We start from the raw sequence: 12,130 nt of genomic DNA, 5'->3' as shown, positions 1-12,130 counted from the left end.
ATAGCATCGCAGACTTAAGAACACGTCCTTACTATTCGTTTAGAAAAGCCGTGTTTATCCTAAAAACAGCGTTTCCGACTTGACGGTAGTGTTTTTGCAGTTTTAATGTTAACAATTTGTGCAGAGTGCACAAATTCGGGGGCGTTATTAGAGCCAATGATTGAATTTACGCTGTACAAAGGTGAAACTTCGAAAAAGACCTTACATATGGACGAAAAATAGCCTGACAACTTTATAAGGCTACGCAGCGCTGAAAGTGACGGGGAAAAAAAACACCCTTTAATGAAGGCAATTACTCTCTGGGTGGCAATACTGCCCCACGGTCGATTCTATCCAGCGCAAGAATGAGTGTGGGCAAGTCGCGCCGTTGTATCTTTCCCGTCTCGGTTCTTGGGATGACGTCGGCGAAGTAGACTCCACCGTAAAGGTGCTTCCACCGGGACAGACGAGCTGCATAGGAAAGTAAAAAAAAAATTCTTTATTGACGTCGTAAAAGACTTCCCATGTTGTGCTCCCGTTTTCGCAGCAATTTCAACAAAAGTATGCTATCCAAACAACATGCGAACGGACGTGACTCCAGATGGCGCGACAGAAATCCTCTTGCTCTGTCATTGCTCCCCTTTCTGAAACGCTTCCTCGTGGCAGTTCAATAATTGCGAAGTGTTTACCGTAATTTTTACGGAAGCAATGAAAGCGCCCTTTCCTTCATGGCCACTCTTTTCCAGAATCAAAACCATCGTACTCCCCTTTCGTGGGTCTGTGACCCGGAAGGCCGGCGGCATCGCGAATGATTATTGTTGCTAGTGCGTCGCAGTAACTATGGAGGTGGTCCATAGCACTAACGTTCACTCATCCGCCCACAATGCCAAGCTATGTGATATGCACACTTTCATTTTTTCAGTAGTTTATTGATGTACGATGGGCACTGTTGGGTATTAAACGTGACGCATGCGCACTGCCCTTTCCCGCCGCGTCAAACTTCGCACAGACCTCAACGTTTTTGCTGGGCTATACTCTACTTTTTAAGAAGTACAAACAGGTAGCTTGCTCAATTGTTAGCGTAGGAGCACCGGTAATTAGGTGCGCTTTGAAAGAAATGCTTTAGCTCGGGGCAAACTCCGATATTCCTGTTCAAATGCACCTAAAATGCAAGAGTGCTGTGGTTAGGAAAGCTCGCATCCAATTCTGATACGAAAGAAATCCGTCTCTTCTTGAAGAAAGAAGATTGCAGAGGCAGGCGGGGCAAGCAGGCTTTATATATTGTTGTGTCCTTAACTGCTTCACAAAAACCGTTTCTATTGCATGAAAATAAAAGAAAGAAAGAGAAAGAAAGAAGACGATATGATAAAAAGAACGCATGTGGGATAGGTTGAAGACACTTTGATGACTGTCCACCCTATCAACTATGTGAACTAGTGTATACTGACTTGCGTGAGCCGAAATTAACGCAGTCTGCGTATTGCAATATTGTCATACTTTGGCAAAACGCAATATTCCACGATGCCACCCTAGCGCTGAGAATCGATCAGGGCACCACAGTAACACCGGCACGTGAAGCGAGCGCTCACAATTAGGTTCTCTCGATCCCGCTACATTTACGTCCCGGCCCCGAATGTTCCACTCGCATACCCGGGAGCCTCCTTCGAGCAGACGACCACGGTAACTCACCCGCGACGTGGGCCTTGAGTTCTTCGGCCAGCTCTTCGCCCCTGTTCTCGCAACGTGACCGGAGCACCACGATGGCGGCAGGCACCACGCCGGCGACTGCACTAGGCACTCCCAGCACGGCGGCTTCGGCCACGTCTGGGTGTTCCATGAGACAGTCTTCGATTTCGCAGGGACTCGCTTTCCTGCCGAAGCAGTCCAGCGTGAACTTGACCCGGTCAACTAGGTACAGGCGGCCGTCCTCGTCGTAGAAACCGATGTCGCCTGCGCGATGTAGGCGTGCGTTCCGACTGACATTTGAAGACCTCATAGCATTACACTTTTCTAACTAGACCATTGTTTCTCTAGTTTCCGTGCATCCAACAAGCCCAACTTAATACGCCGTCCTCAGCCGCTTTGATGACATATTGGTATTGGAAGAAAAAAAAAGATGACTGGCCATCACGGCCTTGCGAAAGTAGATGTCCAGCGAAGCTGTTGTACAACTGCTGAGGGGGGTATGTAATGCTTTAATGCTTTAGAGTAATGGTAGTAATGGTAGTTATGGTAATATGGCAACAACATTGAAATCAGTTGCTAGGCTGGTTCTTTCATACACGAAAGGCTAGAGACGTCACTTCCCACGTCGCAATCTGCCAGTCGCCACGGCAGCTTGCGCAACAGTAATCTTTACCGGGAGGCGTATGCGGGGAGCGCTACGTGCTTCGCATTGCTATCAGGAGTGCCTTATCATTAATTATGTGATTCGGATGCTTGCTTTGTCCTTGTTCTTTATTGAAACATATACTGTTTGGTATGTTGTGTGCGTGATTCCAAGGAATGTATGGACTGTTCGCTTCATTCTGCTCAGTGCTTGAAGCCTCTGCCTTAAGAGGGTACGAGCCACTGGTACTGGCCCTGCAATGCCGCCGGGATCGGCCCATATTTTTGCTGATGGACGCGGGCACGAAAAATGCCAACCAACTAGAGGGTAACAGCTGCGCTGTAATAAAATATTCTGGAACATTGGTCGAAGCCCTCGTGCATGGAAAAAAGGCACAATGTCTCTACGGCTCCTTTTGAAGGCGGTGGAACTGCACGACTACCTGTGACCGTCGGTAGAAACATTCCTGTGCGAGTGTGTTCACCCCACTGACCCGCCGCGGTATATGGCTTGGTGGCTACGGCGTTGCGCTGCTGAGTTAGCCCCCCCCCCCCCCCCCCTCCCTAAATCTTAATCTGTCCCTGCTTTACCGTACATAATTACAGAAAAAATGTGCTTTCCCCACATAGTCAATGTCTGCAGCAAGCGCCCCCCCCCCCCCCCCCCTTCCGCAGCGCAACTACCAGGATTTTGGTAATTTCCTACGACCCGCATATTTCTGTCACACAATTCGAATTTCGTCCGCACATGTATCCTCACATTCCAGACACCCTCCCTAGAGAACATTGTGCTACTTGCAATTCTTCGAAATACGTTTTTCGACATCGGAAGCCTAAGTTTGAAACGAGGATTTGTAATGGATGTTGTGAGTACATTGTACACACCTAATGATGGTGACGGCTTCACTGTAAATTGACATCCGCGCACTTTCCTTACTGCTGGAATATACGTAGAGCGCAACGACCTCCTTCTGTTGCAATACTTCGATCATCAGATGGCAGCTATTACACAGGAGCTTGTTTTCGAGCGATACCGGGTTACACCTAGTATTTGTATAGCTGAAGCCCTCGGTGTATCATGTCTCGAGATGTGTCACGATGCACCTAGTGTTCGCACAGTATCCCGTCACCCTGTATAAGGACTCATCATCATCATCATCATCATCATCACCATCGGTCTATTTTTATGTCCACTGCAGGACGAACGCCCCTATACCAGCCATCTCTAATCCCCCCCCCCCCCCCCCCCCTCTTGCACTAGCTGATTCCAACTTGCGACTGCCAGTTTCCTAATTTCATAACCCCACCTAATTTTCTGCCGTCCTCAACTATGCTTCAGTTACCTTGGCACCCATTGTGTAAGTATAATGGTCCACCCGTTATGCCCTACCCATTACATGGCCTGCCAAGCAAAACTTTTTTTCTCTTAATGTCAACTACAATATCGGCTATCCACGTTTGCTCTCTGATCCACACCGCCCTCTTCCCATCTCTTAACGTTACGCCTAACATTTTTAGTTCCCTTGCTTTTTGCGCGGTCTTTAACTTGTTCTCGAGCTTCTTTGTTAACCTCTAAGTTTCTGCCCCACATGTTAGCACCGGCAAAATGCAATCATTCTACGCATTTATTTTCAATGACAGTAGTAAGCTCCCAGTAAGGATTAGATAATTCCTGCCTTAGTGAGGTTCGAAGAACTGGTGAGGCTTATACAGTGCTGACTAACGGCCACGTCCTAATTCCAGACGTCTTCGGCCACGTCCACGTCCTACAGAGGTCTTCCGGATAAGAGAGAATTCGGGGTAGGATTTGTAGTCCATAAGGACATAGCGGGCAACATTGATGAATTCTAGAGCATTAATTAGAGGGTAGCAGTCGTCGTAATAAAGCTGAATATTAGGTACAGAATGGAGGAGGAGGATGAGGAAGAGAGAAAGGGAAGGCAAGGATGTTAACCAGAAATGCGTCTGGTTGACTACCCTACTCTGGGGGACGGGAAAGAGGGAATAGAAAGATGAGATAGAGAGAGGAGGGGAATGAAGGTAGTACACGGTGTAAGAATAAGGAGAGGTGCTGACACTCTCCCCCCAACGCGCGCGAAAGCGCCGCTTGCTCGCGTCCAGATTATGTTCGGCCTGGTTGCAGCTGGTTCGGCGCCGTCGTAGAGGGCGCTGCGGTATGCGGTCCCAGCCTCGGCGGGAAGGCGCGTGCTTCGCTGTCTTTGTGCGCTTTGTGTTTGCATGTGCGGCCGTGCTGTTTTGAAGGCACACTTTTTGTTCACGCGCCTTTCATCTTGTGCTTGTGTATTGTCGCCACGGGCCCTCGACCAAGGTTGAAGCGGCCTTCTGAGAGTTTGAAATGGGTAGAAAGTGCTTCGTCACGAACTGCAATTCTGGATACCAAACCTGTGCGGAGCGTGTGCCTCTATTCAAAGCGCCGTCCGACAGCGGTCGTCTAGAGCAGTGGCGCCATGTAAATCTGAGGGCAGACCGAACTCTAATGCCTACTGACCACTTCTACACCAAGCATTTTTCAGAGGATATGATATCGACGGCATATTACGCGGAGCTCGATAAAATGGTGCTACTTGACGCGCCAAAGAGCCCTGTTCTGTCTGCAAATACAGTTCCCACCTTATTTCCGAACTGTCCAAAGAACCTCACACAGTCAAATAAACCTCGAAAGGCGCTGCGGAAGAGAGAACCTCCTGTGTGCCACAAAAACTGCTGTATGCCACAACAGTCTGTGCAAATTTTGCTGCTTGTATAAGATATATACTGGGTGTCTTAACTATCATGCACCAAGATTTAAAAATATGAAAATGTCACATAGCTGGACAGAAGCAAGGCAATGTTGTCTGTCGTCTCTTGGAGATACTCACATTATTTTTTGCATTCCGCCTTATTAGATAATTATTTTCATAACTGATTAATCAACTTTTCTAATGCAATAATTAGATAAAAAAGTGTGAACGAGAGAATTGCACAGCAACATGAAAGTTCCCGATACAGCTTTCTGGTGCTCAAGACGTGATACATAAAAGTGTTTTCCGAGCGTGAAAGAAACCCGCGAATAGACTCAAAATTGCCTCGAGGCACTTTGCGTGTATTCGTGGGCTTCTTTCACGCTCGGAAAAATACTTCTACGTAGCGTGTATTGAGTATAGAAAGCTGTATCAGGTGTCTTTCATGTTGCTCTGCAATTTTCTGATTGAAACTTTTAATATAGTTATAGTACCTGAGAAGTTGATTAATTAATTAAGACTAATCATGTAATTAGGCCAAATGTAAAAAATAATCTCAGTATCTCCAAGGGTCGGAAAACAACATTACCTTGGTTCTGTTGAGCTGCGAGATATTTACATGTTTTTAAATCTTTGTGCACCCTGTATAATACTGTTTTCTGTGCAGATGTGCGCCTGATTTTCAAATTTGTGCCATCCTGGATACTGATTGTTTATTACAATGCGCGTGCGGTGTATATTACACGCTTGCATGTTTTTATTCAACATTTTTGCATTGTGGGAGTGTATGAGAGCGTAAGCTTCTGGGAAGGCTATCCTCTATTAAAATTATCGAACTGCTTCATGCACATTTTTTTTTATTATTCTGTCTTTGCAAAATAAAAAATAAAAAGTCTATGAGATTATTGTGTGCTGGGTATAAGTGTATTTGTGGACAGGCTGTAGCATGCATTGTCAAATACGCTCACATTGGCACATTATCATATGCAATTTAAGAAGAAACAAAGTCACCTCTTAGATCCTGCAAGAGTCACTCGCTCCCCAAACGACGAAAGCCAAATTAATAATATGTTAATAATAATAATAAGTCTATGTTAAGTGGAATTGAAATAAAAAAGATTTTCACAAGTAACCTGTATTAGTGATATTGTAATCCAAGATAAAACGCCTGCCTTCGTCCCGCCTGATAAATTATCTTTTGAAAGATTTCTTTACATAGCTATGTGCTTTCTCATCATAGGTTCTAGCCATGAACACCCACTTTGCTCTAGTGCGTTGCATATCGCAAGCTTGCGCCGTTTCATTTCTTAAATTATATCGCGCCCACACTGAATTCGCGTGACGATGCTTGAACGGTTTTCTGAGTTTGAATTTTCCGGTGCAGTCACTATTTTCTTCTGATCGAGGGGTAGCACGCGGGCTTACGCTTTAATTTTTTATGCTTGTATGCATGACTAGATCGGCCGCAACAAAATGTGCGCGCGAACGGAATGTGAGTGGGCGTTGAGTGCTGCCCGATCGATCCGTGTTCACGTCATTCACACCCTGCACAATATACATTCATGTTAGCAAAGCATTCTGCCTGGTACATTTATCACCTTAATCTGAAATAACGAATTTCCTTCGCGCTTTGAGTTTTACTGGCGCCACTATGAACGAAAATTTTGCGGAGGCAGAGGAATGCCAAGCCGCCGGCGCCGCTAAGCTGGGACCGCTGGCCGCGGCGCCATCTATCTGCTCGCCGCGGAGCTACTCGGTGCGCCCGCGCGCGGCCGAACATAATCTGGACGCTCGCTCGCGCGCAGTGTCAACACCTAAATATTCTTCCACCGTGAGGTAGTACAAGCCTACGCCCCAGCTCCAGTCACGATTATGAAGAAATAAAACAGTTTTATGAAGGTGTTGAAGTAGCGATGAAAAAGGTGCAAACTCAGTATACTGCAGTCATGGGCGACTTCAGTGCAAAAGTAGGGGGAAAGCAGGCTAGTGAGCAAGCAGTTGGCAACTACGGCATCGATTCTAGGAACACTAGAGGAGAGATGTTGGTAGAATTCACGGAAAGGAATAGACTCCAAAAAATGAATACCTTCTTCAGGAAGCGCAGCAATAGGAAGTGGACCTGGAAAAGCCCTAGTGGAGAAACAAGGAATGCAATAGATTTCATACTCTCTGCCGATCCCAGAATAGTGCAGAATATAGAAGTGTTGTGTAGGGTAAAGTTCGGTGACCATAGGTGAGTGAGGTCTAGGATTTCTCTCAATTTGAAGAGAGAAAGAATTAGTCCAGAAGAAACAGGCCAACCTAGACGCAGTAAGGGTAAAAGCAGACGAATTCAGGCTGGTGCTCGCAAGCAAATATGCAGCTTTAGAACAGGAAGATGAAGACAACATAGAGGTAATGAATGAAACCGTGACTAGGCTGATCTTAGAAGCAGCAATTGAAGTAGGAGGTAAGGCACCAAGACAACCAGTAGGTAAGCTCTCCCAAGCCTAACAAAGGACATAATAAAGAAGCGGCGAAACATGAAAGTGTGAAACTCGAGAGATCAGATAGAACTCTTTGAATTTTCGAAACTGATCAACAAGAAGAAAGTAAGGGATATCCGAAAATATGACATGGAAAAGATTGAGGAAGCAGTAAAATATGGACGCAGCATGAAATCAGTGAGAAGAAAAGTTGGCATAGGACAAGACAAAATTACTACATTTACTACAAGACATTTACTACAAGGCAAACTTTGTACATTTGTTCGCAAGTATATCCGCCGAGATACTGATGCAAGCAGCAAGCATTGGCAAGATCAACCATTTTAAGCAATTTTGCTGGCTTATGCTGCCGATAATGAATTGATGAACAGTGACTGACGCTAGAAATATCTCGTAGCCACGCTGACAACGTCACGGGGATTTTCGCGTTGCTTCGCACACGGGACCATAGAACGTGCATGCAAATTTTCGGATCCCAATTACCTGTATGGAACCATCCTTGCGCATCGATAACAGCGTCCGTTTCGTCAGCCATATTGTAGTACCCTTTCATAGCGGAAGGAGAATGCACTAGAACTTCGCCTTTTTCCATAGGCCCTAACACTGCGCCGGATCCAGCGTCAACGACCTGAAAAAAGAAAGAAAGAGATGGTTTTATTAAAAGTTAAGGGCAGCGACAGCAATATATCTAGACCACTGCTACGTGCAGTAACTTTCGCAGTGTTCTGCGCATATTCGTTTGTGTAATTAGTTCACAAAGGCGCGAGATCACATTGCATGGGAGAACTACGGTTTCTGCTTTCTGCCCTGTCCCATACTGTGCTTTTGCCACTCGCATCACTAAGTTCTTTATCCTGAATTATTATTGCCGCACATAAAGAAGCCCGAGGCACTTCGTGCATGAATGTGCTTTTATCACTGACACTTTGAGACTGATGTTTGAATGACGTCCCGCTGTTGGTTGAAGCCTCAGCTTGGCGAAGTGAAAATCTCGGATCACAAGATGGCTGGAAGGCCCAATACGTTCTCTTTTATTATCTCTGGCAAACGGACGCGATAATCATTCGCAAAATGCTATCTGACAACGGCCTGCGGTGCCGACGCATGTGCAGCGGGAAAGTTCTTGTAACAGCTGTCGCTGTGAAATTCCATAAAACAATCAACGTTTGCTCTCGGTTTCTTTGCCGATGTTAATTAGTACAGCAGCAACTCATACAATCCCGTACGAGCATTTTCCAGCGTTCATTGAGCCTGCTAAACTTTATCAAGCCACCCGGCAACGTTGCATACTTGAATGCCAGCTGATCGAGATGGCATTAAGTAGTCCTTGATTGAACTTAATGAGTTTTCGATTAGGAGTCCTAAGTACGCTTGCTGCTGGTCACCGCTCATTTCGTGAGTTACGCGCGTTTGCTAGGTGCTATGCTACTCTATTCTTCTGCGTCGTTCCTCTTCGTGCTGTACAAGATATGTATGTGCGGGAATGCAGCATGCTGCAGAGGCAAAGAAAATAAAATGATAACGTGGCGGTTCAGAAATAATTTTCCTGCCTCTGGTGACAGATGCATACACTGAGAAAGGGCCCTTTGCCTGATGAGGTATTGGATAACTCCGAAACCTATACCGGAATGTGACCGTGAGTTCGTATAGTTGAAGCTTTTGCATCAGGTTCTAATAAAGACATTATTAGGTTTGACCGAATAGAGTTGGCTATAGTCGTAAAATCACAGTGGCGTCGGAAGCGGAGAAGAGTGGTCTTGAAAGTGTTATACTAAACGCATGTAGTGAGCAAAGCGCTTAAATGGACAGTTTTGTGAGCAGGTTTGCAAAGTGTAACAGAGTAGTTGTTTAGGCTTGTTGGATATTGCATGATCATCTGTGCAGCACGGAAACGCCGCGCAATGAGGGAGAGTGGATGACATCGCATCACGCTGGCTTCCAAGAAGGTTATTTGGAAAAACGAGCGAAATATGTCGTGCAAGTGACCAGTATCGCAAGCAGCACACTGTCGTGCGGAATGAGACATACAGCATGTGAGATTCGAGCAACAGGATGTCTACGCACCCGTTCGCCCCCTCTCCCTAAACTAAAAGAAACGTAACATTAATTCACCCAAAGTACATCGAATGAGGTTCCTCACAGGCACCGATTGAGGGCTAAATTTCTTAATTGCATTCGTTTTGTTTCCAGCAGTTTTTTAGCTAAGGATGGAGAGAACTCTAGTACTCGAGCCATTCAGAGGTCTAAACTGTCGGGAGCACCATGGCAACCGCACCGCACAGCCGGACGAGGTATATGACGCAGACGAGGAGCATCCCGCATAGTTTTGACAAAAGGCTGTACTTACAGCACGTCAGGGGAATCTGGAGTGCCGAAATATCCGTCATATATAACGTTTATCGAGATAAGAGTCACGTACCTTGACCCTGGTTCCGGGCAATGGAAACCCGACGTGGTCGTAGCAGCGCTCTCCGCGTGGTGGCAGAGTCAGAATGCCGCTGGTCTCCGTAGTGCCGTACGCGTTACGCATCTCGTCGGGTTGTAACACGGCCACGACTTCTTGAGCGACGGCCGCCGACAGAGGAGCCCCCGCTAGCAAGATACTCTTCAGCGAAGGTGGAGGTCCGTCACCCCTCTTCAGCACTTGCTGCGCGTAGCCGAGAGCGCGAAGAGGTGTGCTCATGAACCACGTCGCCTGTGCAGCAAGCCGGAGTGGATCGGCGTTTTATATACAGGGATATTTTAGTACACTGTGCGAAGTAGAAGTTATGGAGATAAAGCGCGAATATGTAAGGCTCTCAGAAGTGCTGTGGAAAGACCCGCACGTGATCTCTCCGCGTCCCTGTTTCTCTGCCTAGTACAGTTTTTGTTATTGCGATAGCAATTACATGGGATACTGCAGGCAAGTTTTCGCCATCGCCGTGATGTTCCGCATATGTTTATGTATGAGTATGCTATATTTATACCTGTGCCATATATGCAAGATTGATGCTGTACTATTTGTCTGCTAAGATTGCTCAAACCATGTCAGTGTGAAAAAAAAAAAGCCGACAGATCCCACGCCCTGTGGGAATCGATGTTATGCGAAGCAATGTACAGGGAGCCACCAAGTTAACGAAACGACCACGAGAGCACCAAGACTTAGGCGGCTCTTTCATGACCTACATGACGTGCATGTCATGACATAAGTGTCATGAGTCCTCGGGATTCCCTTTAACAACACCTAAGAGACCTTACGGCGAAATCCTTAGTGATGCTCATGACTATGACTTCGACCGTCAACATTTATCCTTTTCCTTCACTTAGTGCCCACGTCCGAACCAATTTCAGTGGTTTTTTAGTATTAATCTTCTTTCGCTGAGTCATTGTCGTTTTTGCTGAGTACTGCTCATGACTATGACTTCTACGCCATCTTTTAGTGTTTCCTTCACTTAGTATCCACGTCAGAGCCCATTGCAGTGGCTTTTGAGTGTTAATCTTTTTTTCGCTGATTCATTGTCATTTTTGCTCAGTCATGCTTGTGACTATGGCTTCTACCAGCATCCTTTATAGTTTCTTTCCCTTCGTCTTCACGTCCGAACCAATTTCAGTGGTTTTTGAGTGTTAATATTTTTGCTGGGTCATTGTCATGACTTACATGACAGGCATGTCATGACATTTATGTCATTACCTATCACTTGTGTTCGTCATACACTCATGTCATGCTATGACAATTTTGGTACCTACCAAGTTAACGAAACGACCATGAGAGGACCAAGGCGTAGGAGGCTGCTTCATCACCTACATGACACGCATGTCATGACATTTATGTCAAGACATATAATTTATGCTTGTCATATACTCTTGTCATAGTATACCAATATACCAATTTTGGTACACACCAAGTTAACGAAACGACCATGAGAGCACAAAGACGTAGACGGACGGACGGACGGACGGACGGACGGACGGACGGACAGATACTGTCAAAGTAGCAAATGTTTGCCAAGAAATGCTTTGCATTTAAAAATGCCCTATTCACACTCAGGGAAACCGACGGGCGGTGGCTGGATGCATCGTTTATCGTATCTAGAGCATGGAGGATTACTCGCTGAAAATGTCAAAAGAAATACGTTGCTCTGAACCTTATGTCTGGCAATGGCGTCGGCGAGGCCGTGTGCACGCTGGTGTTGCTCCATCATCAGGAATGTGGCGCCGAGGTACAGTCCCTTGAGGTAGAGCGTGAACCCAATGTACGTGCATATGTTTGCCCCAGTGACGCATATGTCGTCGCACGTCAGTGGCTGAGTTGTCCTACGTAAAAATAGATCAAAATGAACAAAATGTGGCTTTTAAGTCCCAAGGCCATAATATGGCGGTGAGAGACACCGTTTTGAATGGCTATATGGTAATTTTGTCAGCGTGGGGTTCTTTAATGTGCCCACCCAAAAGGCCCTACACTAGATTTCTTGCATTGCGCCCCATAGGAATGCGGCCACCATTTCCAAGAATCGAACCCGCGCCCTCACCTGACAAGAAATCAATCAATCAATCAATCAGAATGAAACCAAATTTATAATTTGTGTGCATCGCCGCGTCTAGTGAGCAGCTGAGCTG

General features: G+C 46.1%; 1 protein-coding gene across 1 annotated transcript in view; it reads right to left on the bottom strand.

Moving 5' to 3' along the window:
* Window positions 1–265: 265 nt before the first annotated feature.
* Window positions 266–12,130, bottom strand: part of LOC119442528 (uncharacterized) — a 34,933-nt gene continuing 23,068 nt past the window's right edge. Inside the window, exons 5-9 of the mRNA XM_049663013.1 lie at window positions 11,659–11,827; window positions 9,954–10,229; window positions 8,018–8,162; window positions 1,669–1,929; window positions 266–450 (exon numbers count right to left, since the gene is read on the bottom strand). Coding sequence (XP_049518970.1) covers window positions 293–450; window positions 1,669–1,929; window positions 8,018–8,162; window positions 9,954–10,229; window positions 11,659–11,827 — 1,009 coding nt within the window. The 3' untranslated portion in view covers window positions 266–292. The remainder of the gene's footprint in view (window positions 451–1,668; window positions 1,930–8,017; window positions 8,163–9,953; window positions 10,230–11,658; window positions 11,828–12,130) is intronic.

Source organism: Dermacentor silvarum, chromosome 2, assembly GCF_013339745.2.
Source record: "Dermacentor silvarum isolate Dsil-2018 chromosome 2, BIME_Dsil_1.4, whole genome shotgun sequence".
Taxonomy (NCBI): domain Eukaryota; kingdom Metazoa; phylum Arthropoda; class Arachnida; order Ixodida; family Ixodidae; genus Dermacentor; species Dermacentor silvarum.
This window is presented reverse-complemented; position numbering and strand designations above follow the sequence as displayed.